The sequence below is a fragment of the Mobula birostris genome, chromosome 4, assembly GCF_030028105.1.
Source record: "Mobula birostris isolate sMobBir1 chromosome 4, sMobBir1.hap1, whole genome shotgun sequence".
In the NCBI taxonomy this organism is placed as follows: domain Eukaryota; kingdom Metazoa; phylum Chordata; class Chondrichthyes; order Myliobatiformes; family Myliobatidae; genus Mobula; species Mobula birostris.
Window position 1 is genome coordinate 11,446,936 of NC_092373.1, and position 20,539 is coordinate 11,467,474.

General features: G+C 41.1%; 1 protein-coding gene across 2 annotated transcripts in view; it reads left to right on the forward strand.

Annotated features, from left to right (window-relative positions):
- prkci (protein kinase C, iota) overlaps positions 1-20,539 on the forward strand; it is a 129,888-nt gene that overhangs the window by 96,719 nt on the left and 12,630 nt on the right. For both annotated transcript variants that reach the window (XM_072254916.1, XM_072254917.1), the window contains 3 exons: positions 1,868-1,954; positions 3,614-3,749; positions 17,882-17,969. In XM_072254916.1, the coding sequence (XP_072111017.1) occupies positions 1,868-1,954; positions 3,614-3,749; positions 17,882-17,969 (311 nt within the window). The remainder of the gene's footprint in view (positions 1-1,867; positions 1,955-3,613; positions 3,750-17,881; positions 17,970-20,539) is intronic.

A 20,539-nucleotide genomic window follows, 5' to 3' on the forward strand; every position in this document is an offset into this window, starting at 1 on the left:
CATCATGGTTTGGGGCTGCTTTGCTGCCCCAGGGCCTGAACAGCTTGCAATCGTTAAGGGAACAATGAATTCAAAATTGTATCAAGATATTTTACAGGAGAATGTTAGGGAAGCAGTCCATCACTTTTGAGGCTTAATAAAAGTTGGGTAATGCAACAAGACAGAGATCCAAAAGACAAAAGTAACTCAATGACCGAACGGCTTAAAAAGAAAAAAATTTATGTTTTGGAATGGCTGAGTCAAAGTCCTGACTTTAATCCTATAGAAATGTAGAAGGAGCTGAAGCAAGCGGTTCATGCAAGGAAGCCCACCAATATCGCTGAGTTGAAGTAGTCTTGTAAGGAGGAACAGCCTAAAATTCCTCCAAGCCGATGTGCAAGACTAATCAATGGTTACCGGAATCGTTTGGTTGAAGTTATTGCTATACAAGGGAGTCACACAGTTACTGAAAGCAAAGGTTCACATACTTTTTCCAACAAATGCATGTAATATTGGATCATTTTTTTCAATAAATAAATAAACAAGTATAATGTTTTTAGAGATATTTATTTAATTGGGTTCTCATTTAGTTTTAGAACTTGCGTGAAGGTCTGATCATATTTTGGGTTATATTTATGCAGAAATAGAGAAAATTCTACAGGGTTCACAAACTTTCTAGCAACACTGCATAGGCATTGCCGATCAGAGTGGATTTATGCCATATCTACAATTCTTCCTTTGATTCTATTACTGCTGTGCACAAAAAAAACTAATAGCACATTGGACAGAATGCTTTAATGAAAGAAGAAACAGGATGAGAAGTGTAGCCAATTTAGCGTCTCCAGTCAGTTCAGCAGTTGGAGATTAAAAATCAGATTTGTGGCAGATATCAATTGATTAGCATCAATTGTCAAAGGGATCCCAGCTTCCACTTGAAAATATTTCCTAATGTTAGTGCTGAAAGGCCTAGTTTAAAACTAAGCTCGTAGCCTTGTCCTAGATTTCCGTGGGATAGATCTATGAACTGTAGGCTGCAGTGCAGACTTTCCACTCCAAGTAAGCACTCCCTCTGGGACATCTGCTTTGCATGTGGACTTACGTTGGGAGTATAGGGGAGAAGTGCAGACTTCCTATCTCAGATTTGCCTCGCCGGCTTTAATTATCTTGAGTACAAACAGCACAGGCAAATGATTTGTTTGTGCTGAATCTCCAATGTCTAACAAGGGGGCTATGCTTTGTATTTTAATTGAACTTTCAAAATTGCTGTTACTGTGAAAACAGTCGACCTTCACTAATCTGACTGCCTGTAATTCAGTTCCTTCGATAATCTGGCACTGATTATGCTTAATGCGATCCTTCTGTAATTCGGCATTTTCACTAATCCGGCACTCCTCAGGTCCCAGTGGTACTTGAATATTAAGGTAGATTTCTTCCTCTGAAAGCCCAAGTGTTTGAGAATGATGAGCTTCCATGCCATATTTGCAGCTTTTTTTGGTGACCGATCGATCCTGTTAACCATCTGCAAGCTTTAACCCAGATGGTGTAGTGGGTGATGGTCATCACAGTGGGCAAGTTGTTTGTGGCATACGCCCTTCTGCCATTAGGGTGTCCAAGAGTGCCCAATTATTCCAGGTCCCAAACTTCATTTGGGATTGTTTAGATGTTAGGTGCCAACAACTCCACAGATTTAACAGAATACGACACATCAGTGATAATAAACCTGAGGGCCGGAAGTGCACAAAGGGACTGGAGGTCAACTGCTGCATTCTTTCTTTTTCTGGGTGAACAGAGCAACATCTTCATAAAAATAAATGGCTGATGGTTATTTATCTTTCAAATTCAGCAGTTGGTACTAGTTCAACAGCTAATTTAAATGATTTGCTTCCAGGCTGTTTTTTGTCATAGAATATGTGAACGGTGGAGATCTGATGTTTCATATGCAGAGGCAACGAAAGCTTCCAGAAGAGCATGCCAGGTAAGTAGATCAATTAGGCCAAATTATTTCTTCCTGTTACATTGTTTGAAAATATGCAGGCAGCAAACTCAATGGTATCAGATGTCTTGGAATTTGAAAATGATTATTCAATATATGTAACTAGATGAAGTAAATATTATATTGCTTGGAGCATCATTAGATCATGTTGAATCTTGTTTCTGACTTTTGATTTGGTTTATTGATAATTCTGGGCATCTTTATTTCATTGACGAAGGGCTGCCCCATCCCTGGATTTACTATATTGATAGCAAGCTGGCTGTTTTGTGGACAGTGTGGTTGAGGAGGCAATAGGTGTAAGAGTAGGCCATTCGGCCCTTTGAGCCAGCACTGCCGTTCACTGTGATCACGGCTGATCATCCACAATCAGTGCCCCGTTCCTGCCTTCTCCCCGTATCCCTTGACTCCATATCTTTAAGAGCTCTATCTAACTCTTTCTTGAAAGCATCCAGAGAATTTGCCTCCATTGCCTTCTGAGTCAGAGCATTCCACAGATCCACAACTCTCTGGGTGAAAAAGTTTTTCCTCAACTCCGTTCTAAATGGCCTACCCCTTATTCTTAAACTGTGGCCTCTGGTTCTGGACTCCCTAACAACGGGGACATGTTTCCTGCCTCTAGCGTGTCCAATCCCTTAATAATCTTATATGTTTCCATCAGATCCCCTCTCATCCTTCTAAATTCCAGTGTATACAAGCCCAGTTGCTCGAATCTTTCAACATATGACAATCCTGCCATCCCAGGAATTAACGTTGTGAACCTATGCTGCACTCCCTCAATAGCAAGAGTATCCTTCCTCAAATTTGGAGACCAAAACTGCACACAATACTCCAGGTGTGGTCTCACCAGGGCCCTGTACAACTACAGAAGGACCTCTTTGCTCCTATACTCAACTCCCCTTGTTATGAAGGCCAACATGCCATTAGCTTTCTTCACTGCCTGCTGTACCTGTATGCTTGCTTTCAGTGATGATGAGCAAAGACACCTAGATCTTGTTGTACTTCCCCTTTTCCTAACTTGACACCATTCAGATCTGCCTTCCTGTTCTTGCCGCTAAAATGGATAACCTCACATTTATCCACAATAAACTGCATCTGCCATGCATCTGCCCACTCACCCAACCTGTCCAAGTCACCCTGCATTCTCATAACATCCTCCTCACATTTCACACTGCCATCCAGTTTTGTGTCATCTGCAAATTTTCTAATGTTACTTTTAATCCCTTCATCTAAATCATTAATGTATATTGTAAATAGCTGCGGTCCCAACACCGAGCCTTGAGGTACCCCGCTAGTCACTGCAGTGAGTGAAAAGCATTGTGAATCCCTCTCACTGTAAAATTTGACCCCCTCTGCCCCTCTTTCCCTTTGTGCCCTTTCACGTCTCCCTGGCCCTTCGCTTCCCAGTCACCTGAGCCCCTCAGTGTTTTTTTAGGATAAAGAAAGAATATGAAAGACAAAGTATAGCCATTTATTAATTTCAACATGAGGCTCCAGGGAAAAGATTGAATCTACTGCAGAGTTTTTTGACTGGTTTAGAAAATTTGAGATGGAAAAATGAAACTGACCTGTAGCTGTATGTTGTCATTTCTTCTATGTTTTTCCTGTCTGGAAAAGATGAGCCTTTTTTCTCATTTATGGCAGATTTTACTCTTCAGAGATCAGTCTGGCGTTAAACTACCTTCATGAACATGGGATAATTTACAGAGATTTGAAACTTGACAATGTCCTGCTGGATTCTGAAGGACACATAAAACTCACAGACTATGGAATGTGTAAGGTAAGATCGCATCATCCTAACAGTATCAGCAGACTTGTATTCATCAGTGGCAATTAAACTAGGTGTGACTCTCTTTATTATTTATATAGATGATCAACAAATTATTTTGCAGTATAAACCTAGAAAAAAGTAAATGAGATCCAATGAGGAATTCTTCATGCAGAGAGGTTTCAGCTTTTCACCATGATGTAAAGCCACCTGATTTACAGTGATGTTGCCTAGTTTGTGAAGGGCACAGTTCTTGGGGAAATGACTGGGACTTTAATTTGGTTAATCATTTAGCCTTTCCATTTCCTTCCTTTCTGTAATGAGGTCATTAATTGTGATTCTGTGGGAATCTGTGACCTAAATGATGGCTTATAGAAAGGCTCAATAAGTGAGTAAATCAGGTTGATGCAAGTGATGTAAGTATGTTTACATCGTCTTCATTGCAATCAGGATTTGAGTCTGCATCCCCACCCCCACCCCAGCCGCCAAAGCGATAACAGTGATAGTTTCAAATTGGAAGGTACATTACAGTCTCAGTACTGTTCAGATGTTTAAGCATGTTCCCAGTGGTTTAAGATCAGAAATAACAAATTGCTATTTAATCACAATGAATTCACCATCACACTGTCTCATTATGTTGGGCACACATAAATAGTGCAAGCTCTTTCCAGCTCACTGAAATTTTGATTTTTCCCTCAAAATGGTCTGCAGATTTAGATTCTCAATTCAGGAGGCCATTTGAGCCATAAAATTTATACTGGCTGTCAGAACTCTCTCAACTATTCCATTACCCCACTTATTCCCTTGTAACCATTCTCTCACGTGTACATCAACTCACTTCCACACGCCTGTGGATTCTCCCATCTACACTAGGGGCAATTTTACCATAGTTAATTCACCTACACAGTTTTTTTGGAATGTGGACAAAAATCAGATTGTCCACGAGGAAACTGATCTCGGAATCTAAGCAATTCTCTAAAGAAGGCATTCAAAATCAGAATCAAACCTGGTTTATTGGAACAGCGTGACAGCAGCACTGTACCATATATCAGCCTAGGGGCCTGCGCCCTAGACTTTAATCAGCTGCAGTTAGATTTACAGAAAAATCGTGTTATTAGCGTAACAAGAGATGACTTTATTGGTCATTAATAATCACTGTGAATTGTGCCATTAACTTGGCCTCAAAGGTTGACGATGTCAAAAAGATATTTGACATTAGAAGTTCCTTAAGAGTATTGGAAGATTTTTAAAGTATACATTGAAAGGTAAAGGTGACCCACAGGAGTTTCAGTTAAGATAACATTTATGTTTGAAATGAATGTTACTGTTTGATTACCAAAGCAAGCGTAGGCCATGTCATCCAGCAAATTTGATGGCTTTTCTTTTGAGCTGAGACTGAAGCAAGCTCAGGGCTGTGTCTTCATATTTTCTCCTGTATTTTGGCTAATTTCTCATCACTTTTATAATAGCTACCTGCAGAGGCTGCTGTTTTTGGTATAGGTAAGCATAAGACATAATTCCTCTAAAACTAAATGTGTCTTATGATGCGTCTTCACTGTCCAGAGTCATGGGGTCTTTTTGCCAAGCTCAGCTTTCTAACATGTTAGCTGACCCTTGGAGAGATCAGAGTTGTTTTTAAGTAAATTAAACTTCCAACCAATATTCTTTGGTCAGCTTCTTGTTGTAAATGGGAATCAGTCTTCAGTTTCTTTCATGTAAATAGCAGACAATAATCAGTCTGAGGTCAAAGAACAACTTTGTAAACCAACAGTACAGTCTATAAAACAAAGCACGCTGGCCAACAGCACCTGGGCTGACTGCTCAAGATGCAGTGTAAGACAAATGGGTTATGTTGATTGACTTGTTTCAAACCAGACAACATTGGCTAAGTTATTTAGTTCAAGGAAGCTTATAGATAAGATTGATTCTATCACTTAGAACATCAAATAGCTCATCTGTTAAAAGTTGGGAGATTTGTATGCTCAAAGAATCAATTTCACAGCATTAATTGTGGGTATCTGGGAACTTTATCTCCAGAAACTTTTAGATCATTTGTATCTGAAAATATATCATGTGTGAAGTCATCCAAGTGGCAGAAAGACTTGGATGTAGAGAGCAGTCAGGCTTAGACCGTGAAATATAGGAGCAGAATTAGGCCAATTGGCTCATTGCGTCTGCTCTGTCATTTCATCATGGCTGATCCAATTTTCCTCTCGGACCCAATCTCATGCTTTCTTCCTGTAACTCTTCATGCCCTGACCAATCAACAATTTATCAGCCTTTGCCTTAAATCGTGGTCTATAGAGATACCAATGACATAGGTAGGACGAGTGACAAAGTTCTGCATAGGGAGTTAGGTGCTAAGTTAAGGGACAGGACCTTCAGGATTGTGATCTCAGGACTGTTACCCATACCATGTGCTAGTGATGCCAGCATTAGGAAGATTATACAGTTTAATATGTCACTAAGGAGTTGGTGAAGAGGGAGGGCATCAGATTTTTGGATCATTGGGCTCTCTTCCAGGGAAGGTGGGATCTGCACAGAAGGGATGATTTGCATGTGAACTGGAGGGGGACAAATATCCAATTGGGAAGATATGTTAATGCTGCACAGTGGAGTTTAAGATCATAAGAAATATGAGCAGAATTAGGCCATTTGGCCCATTGAGTCTGCTCTGCCATCCAATCATGGCTGATTTTTTTTCCTCCTTAGTCCCACTCCCTGGCCTTCTCCCCATAACCTTTGATGCCATGGCCAGTCAAGAACCTATCAATCTCTGCCTCAAATACACTTAACGACCCGGCCTCCACAGCTGCCTGTGACAACGGATTCCACAAATTCACCACCCTCTGACTAAAGAAATTTCTCCTCATCTCTATTTTAAATGGGCGCCCTTTTATTTTGAGGCTAGGCCCTCTTGTCCTAGACTCCCCAACCATGAGCAACATTCTTTCCACATCTACTCTATCTAGACCTTTCAACATTCAAAAGGTTTCAATGAGTTCCTCCCCCCTCACCCTCCTAAATTCGAGCAAGTACAGGCCCAGAGCCATCAAACGTTCCTCACATGATAACCCTTTCATTCCTGGAATCATCCTTGTGAACCTCCTCTGAACCCTCTCCAATGCCACACATCTTTTATATAAGGAGCCCAAAGCTGGTCACAATACTCAAGGTAAGGCCTTATCAGTGCCTTGTAAAGACTCAGCGCCACATCCCTGCCCTTGTATTCCAAACCTCTTGAAATGAATGCTATCATTTAATTTGCCTTCCTCACCACTGACTCACCTGGAAGTTAATCTTCAGGGTGTTTTCTACAAAGACTCCCAAGTTCCTTTGCATCTCAGATTTTTGTGTCACGCTCAGCTGTATTGGCTCATATATATCTCGGGGAAATCCCGTCCGGCGCCTGCCTGTATGCTTCCGGTTGTGTACCACTGCCACCGAAATCGGTTTCAAACATCAATCATCAGCCAGCACACACACAGTACGTTTTACCAAGTACACTTTATAGATATTACTAAGTCTATGAAATTAATATAAGTTCAATACAGGAAAAGGGAATGGAAAAGGCGCCAGACTTATCAAAGTTCCAGGTTCTTCGTGCACAAGTTGGAGCTCAGGAATTTCTTCAGGACCACCCGGACCCTGTCGACTCGCGGCTTGGGACCACCCAGAGTGATCGACCAGCGTCTTCCCTCAGATCCGTCGTCCTCCCGGTCTCTCGTCCGGCTCCCCGCCAAAAGCCCATCCTTCCCAGTCATATGAGACAGCATTATCGCCCCAAGAAAGAATAACATTGTCACCCATTGGCTAATAGCACCCTGCTGTCTGTATTAACCCAAGCAAATGTCTAGCTGGAGACTTTCTCAGCATTTAACATAACAAAGAAGCCATTTTAAATTTAACATAACAAAGAAGAAACGCCATACATTTGGATTTTCTCCCCTTCTAGAAAATAGTCTGTACATTTATTTCTCCTAGCAAAGTGCATGACCATGCATTTTCCAACATTGTACTTCATTTGCCACTTTCTTGCCCATTCTCCTAATCTAAGTTCTTCTGCAGCCGCCTTGTTTCCTCAACACTACTTGCCTCTCCACCAATCTTCGTATCATCTGCAAACTTGGTAACAAAGCCATCTATTCCATCATCTAAGTCATTGGGATATTTAGCACAAAAAGAAGCAGTCCCAACAATGACCCCTGCGGAACACCACTAGTCACTAGCAGCCAACCAGAAAAGGATCCTTTTATTTCCATTCACTGCCTACTACTAATCGGCGAATGCTCTAACCATGCCAGTAACTTTCCTGTAATACCATGGGCTCTTAACTTGGTAAGCAGCCTCATGTACGGCACCTTGTCAAAGGCCTTCTGAAAATCCAAATATACAACATCCACTGTATCTACTTATCTATCCTACTTGTAATCTTCCCAAAGGATTCCAAGGAGGTCGTCAGGCAAGATTTTCCCTGAAAGAAAGCATGCTGACTTTGTCTTATCTTGTCCTGTGTCACCAAGTACTCCATAAACTCATCTTTAAAAATTGACTCCAAAATCTTCCTATCCACTGCTAACTGGTCTATAATTTCCTTTCAGCTACCTCCCTCCTATCTTAGAGTGGAATGACATTTACAATTTTCCAGTCCTCCAGAACCATGCCAGAGTTCAATAATTCTTGATGGATCATCACTAATGCCTCCACAATCTCTACTACTACCTCTTTCAGAACTCTAGCGTGCAGTTCATCTGGTCCGGGTGACTTATGTACCTTTACGTCTTTCTGCTTTTTGAGCAGCACCTCCCTTGTAATAGCAACTGCACTCACTTCTCTTCTCTCACACCCCTTCAACATCTGGCACACTGCTGGTGTCTTCCACAGTGAAACTAATGCAAAATATTCATTTAGTTCATCTGCCATCTCCTTGCACCCTGTTATTATTTCTCTGGTCCTATATCCACTCTCATCTCTTTTTATTTGTTATATACTTGAAAAAGCTTTTTCTATCCACCTTGATATTTACTAGATTGCTTTCATATTTCATCTTGCCTATCCTAATGATTCTTTTAGTTGCTTTCTGTAGGTTTTTGAAAGCTTTCCGATGTTCTATCTTCCCCATTTTTTTTTTTGCTTTGTTGTATGCCCTCTCTTTTGCTTTTACATTAGCTTTGACTTCCCTTGTCAGCAGAAATTGTAATATCTTGCCATTTGAGTATTTCTTTGTTTTTGGAATACATCTATCCTGCACCACCTTCATTTTCCCCAGAAACCCAAGCCATTGCTGTTCTGCTGTCCTCCCTGCAGCATCTCCTTCCAATTTATTTTGGCCAACTCCTCTCTCATACCACTGTAATTTCTTTTACTCCACTGAACTACTGCTACATCAGACTTTCCTTTCTTCCGATCAAATTTCAAGTTGAATGCAATCATATTGTGAGCACTGCCTCCTAAGGGTTCCTTTACCTTAAGCTCCCTAATTGTCTCCATTTCATTACATGACACCCAATCTAGTATAGCTGATCCCTTAATAGGCTCAATGACCAACTGCTCTAAAAAGCCATCTTATAGGGTTTCAACAAATTCACTGTCTTGGGATTCATTGCCAGCCTGATTTTCCCAATCAACCTGCATGTTAAAATTTCCCACGACTATCATAACATTGCCCTTTTGACTCACCTATTCTATTTCCCATTGTAATCTGTAGTCCACATCCCAGCTATTGTTTGGAGGTCTGTATAAACTGCCATCAGGGTCCTTTTACCCTTGCAGTTTCTTAACGCAGCCCACAAAAATTCAACATCTTCTGATCCTGTGTCACAATTTTCTAATGATTTGATGACATTCTTTACCAGCAGAGCCATGCTACCCCCTCTGACTACCTTCCCATCCCTCTGATACAATGTGTAACATTGGATAACTACAGCCATCCTTCAGCCACAGTTTAGTATCGTAGCCAACAGTCTGTAATAGTGCAACAAGGTCACCCATCTTACTACTTATACTCTGCATTGAGATATAACACTTTGAGTACTGTATTTGCAATGCTTTTTGGTTCTACATGTGCAATGCACTGGTACTCACCCTGCTGGCTGCAATTTTGTCCTATCATCTGCCTGCCTTTTCTGACAGTCTGACTGCATGCTATCTTTATTTTGTTTTACCATCCATCCAATCATGAGTCCCTTCATTCCAGTTCCCATCCTTCTGCCAAATTAGCTTAAACTCTCCCCAACATCTCTAACAAATCTGCCTCCGAGAATATCTGCCTGCCTCTCAGGTTCAGGTGCAATCCATCCCTTTTGTACCTCCCCCAGAAGAGATCACAATGATCAAAGAATTTGAAGCCCTGCCCCTGGCACCAGCTTCTCAGCCACGCATTTATCTGCCAAATTACCCTGTTTATACCCTCACGGGCTTATGGCACAGATAGCAATCCAGAAATTACTACCCTGGATGTCCTGCTTCTCAGCTTTCTCTTTAGCTCTCTAAATTCTCTCTTCAGGACCTCATTGCTTTTCCTTCCTATGTCTTTGGTTTTAATATGTACCAATTCATCTGGCTGCTCTCCCTCCCTCTCCAAAATGCTAAACTAGAGTTGCAGGGGTGTAGTCAGTGGAGAGTTTGTACAGGCATATGTTGGTAAGATCACAAAGTTAGGAATCAAAACGTTGAGAATGGGGCAACTAGTGTTCTAAACTGCCTAAATTTCAATGCAAGAAGTATTGTAGGAAAGATGAATAGTGCTGAAGATCAGGCTTACAAACAGAGGCAACATATAGTGAAGAGAGGCTGTTGATAGGGCAAAATTGCTGTCAACAGGTTGAATTGCAATGTAAAAGGTGAAAAACTTGAAAAGAGATGAATACAGGACTGGGGGTGTTGTAACAGAGTAAGATAGATGAACTTGCAGCACAGTTGCAGATTGGCATATATGATCACTGAATCATGGCTGAAAGAAGATTATAGCTGGGAGCTTAATGTTAAGGATACACACTATATATTGAAAGGATAGGTAGGAAGGCAGAGGGGGCAGTTTTGCTCTGTTGGTAAAAAAAAAATTAAATCAAATCATTAGAAAGAGGTGACATAGGGTTGGAAGGTGTTGAATTATTGTGGATTGAGCTGAGGACGTGGCCTACAAATTACAATGTCAAAGAGAAAATGCATGGCCAAGGGGCAATGTTACAATAATCACAGGGGCCTTCAATGTGCAGGTAGATCGGGAAAATCAGGTTGGTGTTGATTCCAGGAGGGAGAATTTCCAGAGTGCCTATGCAATGGCTTTTTAGAGCATCTCATGGTTCAGCCCACTACAGGATCAGCTGTTCTGGATTGGGTTTTGTGCAATGAACCAGAATTGATTAGAGTCCTTAAAGTGAAAGAAGCCTTAGGAGCAAGTGATCATAAAATGTTTGAATTCACCCTGAAATTTGAGAAGGAGAAGCTAAAGTCTGCTGTATCAGTATTAAGCGGAGTAAAGGGCACGAGAAAGCAGTTGGCCAGAATTGATTGGAAAAGAACACTGGCAGGGATAACAGCAGAGCAGCAATGGCTGGAATTTCTGGAAGCAATTGTGAAGGTACAGGATATATACATCCCAAAGATGAAGAATTATTCTAAAGACGAGTTAACACAACCATGGCTGACAAGTGAAGTGATAGCCAACATAAAGCCAAAGAGAGGGCTTATAATAGGGCACAAATAAGGCATTTGACAAGGTTCCACACGGTAGGCTTATTCAGAAAGTTAGAAGGCATGGGATCCAGGGAAGTTTGGCCAGGTGGATTCAGAATTGGCTTGCCTGCAGAAGGCAGAGGGTGGTGGTGGAGGGAGTACATTCAGATTGGAGGATTGTGACTAGTGGTGTCCCACAAGGATCTGTTCTGGGGCCTCTACTTTTCGTGATTTTTATTAACGACCTGGATGTGGGAGTAGAAAGGTGGGTTGGCAAGTTTGCAGACGACACAAAGGTTGGTGGTGTTGTACATAGTGTAGAGGATTGTCAAAGATTGCAGAGAGACATTGATAGGATGCAGAAGTGGGCTGAGAAGTGGCAGATGGAGTTCAACCCGGAGAAGTGTGAGGTGGTACACTTTGGAAGGACAAACTCCAAGGCAGAGTACAAAGTAAATGGCAGGATACTTGGTAGTGTGGGGGAGCAGAGAGATCTGAGGGTACATGTCCCCAGATCCCTGAAAGTTGCCTCATAGGTGGATAGGGTAGTTAAGAAAGCTTATGGGGTGTTAGCTTTCATAAGTCGAGGGATAGAGTTAAGAGTCACGATGTAATGATGCAGCTGTATAAAACTCTGGTTAGGCCACACTTGGAGTACTGTGTCCAGTTCTGGTCACCTCACTATAGGAAGGATGTGGAAGCATTGGAAAGGGTACAGAGGAGATTTACCAGGATGCTGCCTGGTTTAGAAAGTATGCATTATGATCAGAGATTAAGGGAGCTAGGGCTTTACTCTTTGGAGAGAAGGAGGATGAGAGGAGAAATGATAGAGGTGTACAAGATAATAAGAGGAATAGATAGAGTGGATAGCCAGCGCATCTTCCCCAGGGCACCACTGCTCAATACAAGAGGACATGGCTTTAAGGTAAGGGGTGGGAAGTTCAAGGGGGATATTAGAGAAAGGTTTTTTACTCAGAGACTGGTTGGTACGTGGAATGCACTGCCTGAGTCAGTGGTGGAGGCAGATACACTAGTGAAGTTTAAGAGACTACTAGACAGGTATATGGAGGAATCTAAGGTGGGGGCTTATATGGGAGGCAGGGTTTGAGGGTCGGCACAACATTGTGGGCCGAAGGGCCTGTACTGTGCTGTACTATTCTATGTTCTATGTTAAATTAGTGGGAAGTTATAGGATTGGGAAGCTTTCAAATACCAACAGAAGGCTACTAAAAAAGTCATTAAGTAGGTAAAGATGGAATATGGAATAGGAGAGTAAGCTAGCCAATAAATATTAGAGGATACCAAAAGTTTCTTCACATACATAAAGTGTAAAAGAGGCGAGAGTGGATATCAGACCATTGGAAAATAATGCTGGAGAGGTGGTAATGGGGGACAACGAAATTGCAGATGAAGTGAATAAGTATTTTGCATCGGTCGCCACTGTGGAAGACACTAGCTGTATGGTGGAAGTTCCAGGCATCAGGGGACATGAAGTGTGTGAAGATACCGTAACTAGAGAGAAGGTTCTTGGAGAACTGAAAAGTCTGAAGGTAGAGGCCTGATGGCATATACCCCACTGTTCTGGAAGAGGTGGCTGAAGAGGTTGTTGAGGCATTAGTAATGATCTTTCAAGAATCACTAGATTGATTCAGGAGTCATTCCGAAAGTGTGGAAAATTACAAATGTCACTCCACTCTTCAAGAAGGGAGAGAGGCAGAAGAAAGGAAACTCTTGGCCCATTAGTCTGACCTTAGTGGTTGGGAAGATGTTGGAGTCAATTTTTAAGAAAATAAGGCCCATCGAGCCTGCCTTGCCATTCAATAAGATCATGGCTGATCTGTCCATAAACTCAGATCCATCTACCTGCCTTTTCCCCATAACCCTTAATTCCCCTACGATGTAAAAATCTATCTAACTGTATCTTAAATGTATTTAGTGAAGAAGCCTAAATTGCTTCCCTGGGCAGAGAATTCCACAAATTAAGGATTAGGTCTCAGGGTACTTGGAGGCGCGTTATAAAATAGGCCATAGTAAGCATGCTTTCCTCAAGGGAAAATCTTGCCTGAGAAATCTGTTGGGATTCTTTGAAGAAATAACAAGCAGGATAGAGAAAGGAGATTCGGTTGATGTTGTGTGCTTGAATTTTCAGAAAGCCCTTTGAGAAGGTGCCACACATGAGGCTGCTTAATAAGCTACTGCCCCATGGTATTGCAGGGAAGGTTCTAGTATACATAAAACAGCGGCTGATTTGCTGGAGGCAAAGAGTGGGAATAAAGGGAGTCTTTTCTGGCTGGTTGCCAGTGAATAGTGGTGTTCCACAGGGATCTGTGTTCAGGCTGATTCGTATTCTGGTATTTGTCAATGATTTGGATGATGGAATTGATGGCTTTGTTGCAAAGTTTGCAGATGGGTGGAGCAGCAGGTAGACTTGAGAAAGTACAGAGGCTATAGAAGGACTTGCACAGATTAGGAGAATGGGCAACAAAATGGCAGATGAAATACAGTATTGGAAAGTCTATAGATAGATACTTCATTGATCCCAAAGGAAATTACAGTGTCACAGTAGCACTTCTAAGAGCCCAGATATACAAATATTAGAAGAGAAGTAAGGAAGAATAAAAAAATTACCTTAAAAAAATAAGGTGTACATGATTTAGAAGTCAAAGATGACAAGATTTACAAGTTCACACTAACAAGATGGTGGTGCAAGAATTACCATAATAATATACAGTAGTATACAGTTTCATTAGCCCAATTTTTATGTACACGCAACCCTGTAAAAGTATCAGCAGCAATAGAACACACCTGGAGTCTGGTTTTCCTGTTAACAAAACACTATTTTATTAGTAACTACGTCATATAGTAACTTAAACTTGGTAAATCAAGAGTTGACGGTGTTATGCATATATAGGTGTCTAGGTAAAGTTCCCAAACTTATTCAAGCTCAGGTGGCAAGAGTTACAGTCTTACGATGGTGTGTAAGAAAATTCAGTTCAATCCTCAGGTTAATTAATGCGAGATATTTGTAATCCAAAGGCGAATGTTGTGAGAAGGCAATTACGTCGATATTCCACAGATTCCAGGACAGCAATACAAAGTAACAATAGTAGTAGGTTTTATCTCCGAAGTTGTTCCACTCCACACACGAAGCATCATCGACAGTGATCTTCAATGAATATCCTTTCAACGCAAGTGGTACCACACCCGAATTCAGCTACAGGACATCCCAAAGTGGTGGCCACAGGATACTCAAACCGAACCCACGTATAGATTATCGCCAACAGTAGCTTGTCACAAAGGGGACCCTCTTCCAGGGAAAACTACCACCCAGGCAAGGGTAGACACACCAGTAGATTCCACAAGGTAACCCCAACCACATAACGTGATAGCCACTTATCCAGTTCCACGACATACGAAATAACTCCAACAGTGATTTGCCACGGGGTACTGTCTTCCAGTGAAATACCACACCCAGACAAAGGGTAAACACACGCGTATTTACAAAGGTCTCCCCTCACCAGAGAACCCACTCCTGTGGATTAACTATGTGACAATCACACTTTCGTATTTGAATGGAATCAAACTCACCCATATGGGCTACTTGGAGAGAGTCCAAACAGTGATCTCTTTATCACTAGGTGTCCTCTGTTTCTATAGGGATATATAACACAATGAAGCAGTGGAGGCTACCTCAGTAAATATATTTAAGACCAGGTTGGTTAGACATTTGCATAGGGGAAAAGGCAGGTTGGTGGAGATGAGTCCATGGCCAGATCAACCATGATCTTACTGAATGGCAGAGTGGGCTCAACGAGCCAGATGGGCTACTCCTCCTCCTATTTCTTGTGTTCTTATAGAGTAATGGTTGCACATTCACCCATCTAGATAAAAAGTGATGATGGTATTGCACAGGGTGTCTGTGATAGCAAGGTGTAGTAAACAGCTAAACAGTGTTTAAACAGTGCTGTGGTAAACAGAGGTTAATAACAGCCTCACAGCAGGGCGCCATCACTTCCCCAGCTATAGGTTGACTCATTATAGAGCCCAATGGCTGATGGGAAGAATGACCTCATATAGTGCTCTTTGGAGCAGCATATTTGTCTTACTCTGTTACTGAAAGTGCTCCTGTGTTCAGCCAAGGTGGCATGCACAGGGTGAGAAACATGGTCATGCACTTTGGTAGAAGAAATGAAAGGGTTGACTATTTTCTAAATGGAGAGAAAATACAAAAAAAAGCTGAAGTGTGAAGCAACACACATCGAAGTTGCTGGTCAATGCAGCAGGCCAGGCAGCATCTCTAGGAAGAGGTACAGTCGACGTTTCGGGCCGAGACCCTTTGTCAGGGCTAACTGAAAGAAGAGCTCGTAAGAGATTTGAGAGGGGGAGGGGGAGATCCAAAATGATAGGAGAAGACAGGAGGGGAAGGGATGGAGCCAAGAGCTGGACAGTTGATTGGCAAAAGGGATATGAGAGGATCATGGGACAGGAGGCCCAGGGAGAAAGAAAGGTGGGGGGTGGAAAAACCCAGAGGATGGACAAGGGGTAGTCAGAGGGACAGAGGAAGAAAAAGGAGAGAGAGAAAGAATGCGTGTATATAAATAAATAACGGATGGGGTATGAGGGGGAGGTGGGGCATTAGCGGAAGTTAGAGAAGTCAATGTTCATGCCATCAGGTTGGAGGCTACCCAGACGGAATATAAGGTGTTGTTTCTCCAACCTGAGTGTGGCTTCATCTTTACAGTAGAGGAAGTGTGGATAGACGTGTCAGAATGAAGTGTGAACTTGGGAGCCTTTGTGCAGAATTCCCTAAAGGTTAATTTGTAGGTTGAGTCTGGTGAGGGAGGCAAATGCAGTATTAGCATTCATTTCAAGAGGACTAGAATATAAAATGTTGAAACTTTATAAAGCAGTGGTGAGGCCTCACTTGGAATATTGTGAGCAGGTTTGGGCCCCTTATCTTAGAAAGGGTATGCTGGAGAAGGTTAAAAGGAGATTCATGAAAGTGATTCCAGGATTAAATGGCTTGTTATATGAAAAGCATTTGATGGCTCTGGGCCTGTATTCACTAAAATGCAGAAGAATGATGGGTGGCCTAATTGAAACCTATCGAAATGTGAAAGGCCTTGATAGATTGGATATGCAGAGGATATTTCCTATGGTGGGAGGGTCTTAAGACCAGGGAATATAGCCTCAATATAGAGTGGCATCCTTTTAGAACAGAGATGAGGAATTTGTTTCACCAGAGAGTGGTGAATCTGTACAGTTCTTTGCCACAGGAATCTGAGAAGGCCAACTCTTTATGTTTATTTAAGGTAGAAGTTGTTAGATTCTTGATTGGTCATGGCATGAAGAGAAATTGGGAGAAGGCAGGAGATTGGGGCTGAGGAGAAAATTGGATCAGCCGTTATGAATTTACAGAGCGGAGTCGATGGGCCAAATGGCCTAATTCTGTTCCATTATTTTATGGTCTTATAAATATACATAAAGACTTTGCCCAAGGCAGCTGTGGAGGCCAAGAATTCCACAGATTCACGACCCTCTGGCTAAAGAAATTCCTCCTCATCTCTGTTCTGAAAGGGCTCCTGTCTATTCTGAGGCTATGTCTTCTGGTCTTAGAGCTCTCCCACTATAGAGAACATCCTCTCCACATCCACTCTATCAAGGCCTTTCACCATTTGATAGGTTTCTTTGAGGTCACCATCATTCTTCTGAATTCTAGTGAATACAGGCCTAGGTTTGTTAGGAATAGTCATGAAACAGCAAGAAGATGACAGAAAGAAGGGGTGAACTGGAACCTATTCCTCTGCCTTTGATTTCTGCAACTGACTATTAGTTTGTTTGCAACTCTTTGGTTTTAGTTTATTGGAATTGTGTATGTTTTAAAAAAATTCTTTACAAGATAGAAAAACTGAGTTTTAAATCTGCTTTAGGAATTTTGTCTGGAGTTAAACTTGTGTCACTGAAAATACTTTGTTAGCCTGGAATATCTCCTCCTTGGTAGGAAATAGGGACCCACCACTGAAATAGTGGGTATTGGCAGATATACTTGCTGTGGAGATTTAATAGGGAAATATGCTTGTCTTTGAAGAGTAGGTAGCTACATACAACCTCCCTTTAGTGAGGCTACTTGTAGCTATCTGTATCAGATAAGGCGTAAGATTTTCATTCAAGTTTAGAGCTTCGCAAACCCAGTACTATCGAGTATTTCAGTTAACAGTTAATACAATGGGTGGAAAGGTTAGTTAACGGAAATGAGATATTTCACTGTATGTTTTGATGTAGATATGATAAATAACCTTGAATTTTGAGTTTGGTTAAATTATTAACATCACCTATTTCTGACAGACAATGTACTGGATCCTGCAAGACAGAATACCTTTGAGACTTTTAAATAATGGAAACTTAGAAATAGTGTTAATAATACCTACTGTACACTTGATTCACTTGATTCCTAACTTTGTTTGCAGGAAGGCTTGAGGCCTGGAGATACAACCAGCACATTCTGTGGTACACCCAATTATATTGCTCCAGAGATCTTGCGAGGCGAAGATTATGGTAATCTTATTTGAATGTTCCATTTAATTCTAGCAGTTAAAAATCCACGTGTCATTTTACTCCTAGAAGGAGTAGCTGTTGGTGAGAGAATGAAGATTAGTGTTAGTATTTGCTTGCATAATTGGAGCTTCCTCTCAAGAACAAAGAAGTGAGAACTCTGTGTAATGTTTATGAATTCCCCATTGAAAAATTCATATAGCTGCAATGGGAGATGATCACCGTCCCACCTTGTGATACATCAAAGTTGTTTGACGTTGAAAGATCATTAAGTGAAAGGAAGATTTTTTAGTATGATCTGCAAGGAGTTTTGCTTAAGATGGTAACTGTGGCCAGAAGGTGGAATTAATTGCCACAGATGGCTGTGGAGACCAAGTCATTGTGCATATTTAAAGCGGAGGCTGATGGGTTCTTAATTAGAAAGGATGTCAAAGGTTATGGGAAGGTGGTAGGAGAATGAAAGTGAAAGGGGGAAATAAACCAGCCATGGTAGAATGGTAGAACAGTCAAGATAGGCTGAATGGTCTGATTATGCTCCTGTGTATTATGGTCTTATGTGATCAAGCTGTGCAAATTTATTTCCACTTCTCTGTTAGAACTTTGGCCATCACAGAGTCTCCATATCTCCAGCTTTCCATATCTTGGGAAAAAAAATCAAAGCACATCACTGAAGTAATGCTAAGCTATTTCTAAAGGAAAAATTTGTACTTTGTAGTCAGTTTTAAGTGGGAATACTTCCCCATCTACTGTTAATTTTCTACTATCGTCTATTTCATCATTAACAAGGACAGCATAATTTCTCAGTCGTGATGTGGTAATTTGTTTTCAGTATGACACCTGCCAAACCTTCCCAAGTGATTAGGATATCACACTGCAATATTTACATTCATAGCAAGGAGGTGGAGTACCTCATAAAATATCAGGTATCTGGGTGATGTTTATTCCACCCAGAGAATTAGTCATAACCCTGTCTGCCTGCCCTCTATTTCTTTCCTCCAACCAGTTACCAATCCTGTTTTAAATGCGGACAGAGTTACAAGGTTGACAAGTAATTTGAAGGTCAATGACAGACTTTTTTTCCTTAAACTATTCAATTAGTATGAATCAGTGAGTGAATTATGGTCTGGAATACATTGCTTAAAAGCACAGTGGAAGCAGAATCATTGGTATCTTTCAAAATGAGTTTTGATCAGTAACAGAGCTGGGCTGCAGGGAAAGAACGGCAGGTGGGGCACTATGCTGGGTCATTCAGAGGTGCAATGACCTCAGTGCTGTGGTATGCAATTGTATTTTGCATATTGTGACATGGAAATTAATTTTCAGTGCAGTGGAATGTTTTATTAAAGGCATGATTGGACTCTTACTAAACTGATTAATGTTTTATTTAAGCTTGAGGAAATTGGGTGACTGATTAAGAATGAAATTGGTGGCTTTGTGAGTGAAGTATATTTGATCAAGCTCTTGTTGAAGGTTGTACTTTCTGGGCTTATGGGACTATGATCATGACAGCTGAGTTAAATGAAGTTGTATATTATGTTGGTTAAATATTCTAGGCCCGATATTGGGCAGTATTTGTGGGTTTTTATTTGCTGTTGATTATTTTTCATGTGATTGATGCCTCCTTTAGGCATATAATTCATTTAGAATCAAGTATAATGCAAACTGCCTACTAGTGGATTAATATAGTCTGTTGTATAATTGTAAAAACAAATGTAAAAATAAATGTAAAAATTCACTTCATTGCAGCTCCTTTGGAAAGCATAACTTGTGCAATTTTCTGCACATTGTGCAAAGATTTATCCAACAGGTTAAGGAAATGAAAAATAATTCCTTTTTGTTAATTTTGAAATTAATCAGTTATTCAATAAAATTTTAACCTTATTTATTTTTCTTGGTGGAAGCTAGGGTTGAGGGAAGAAAAATATAACCTTGACACTTACAGAAAAGATGTCCACAATCAGAAACCTTAGAGATTATGCTGAGAGAAATTTGATCCAGAACACAACAGAATTGTATGTTCAGTATTTGTTTTTGTGGGGGAATGTCGACAACAGGCCCAGTAAGTCAATGAGCCATTCATTATCCATATCTACACAGCTACATAGAGCATAACAGTGGCAAAGAATTACAGGCATTTTGTTTGGCACCATCAGAAAAGGGGAATGGGGGAGATGCCAGAACAAAATTTCACAGGCGAATTATTTTTCCAATACTCTTCAGAATTAGGTTTACCATCATTATCCTATATTACGTGAAATTTGTTTTGCCACAGCAGTACAGTGCAGACACAAAATTACTGTTACAAAATAAATAATTCAAATAAAGGAATGTTGAGGTAGTTTCATGGACCGTTCATAAAATTGATGGCAGAAGCGAAGAAGCTGTTTCTGAATCTTTGTGTGCAGGTCTCCAGGCTCCTGTACCTCCTTCCTGATCGTAGTAATAAGAAGAGGGCATGTTCTCAGTGATGTGAGTCGTTAATCGATGTCGCCTTCTTGAGATACCGCCTCTTGAAGATGTCTTAACAGAGGAGAGGGTTGTGTCCATTATGGAATTGACTGAGTCAGCAACTT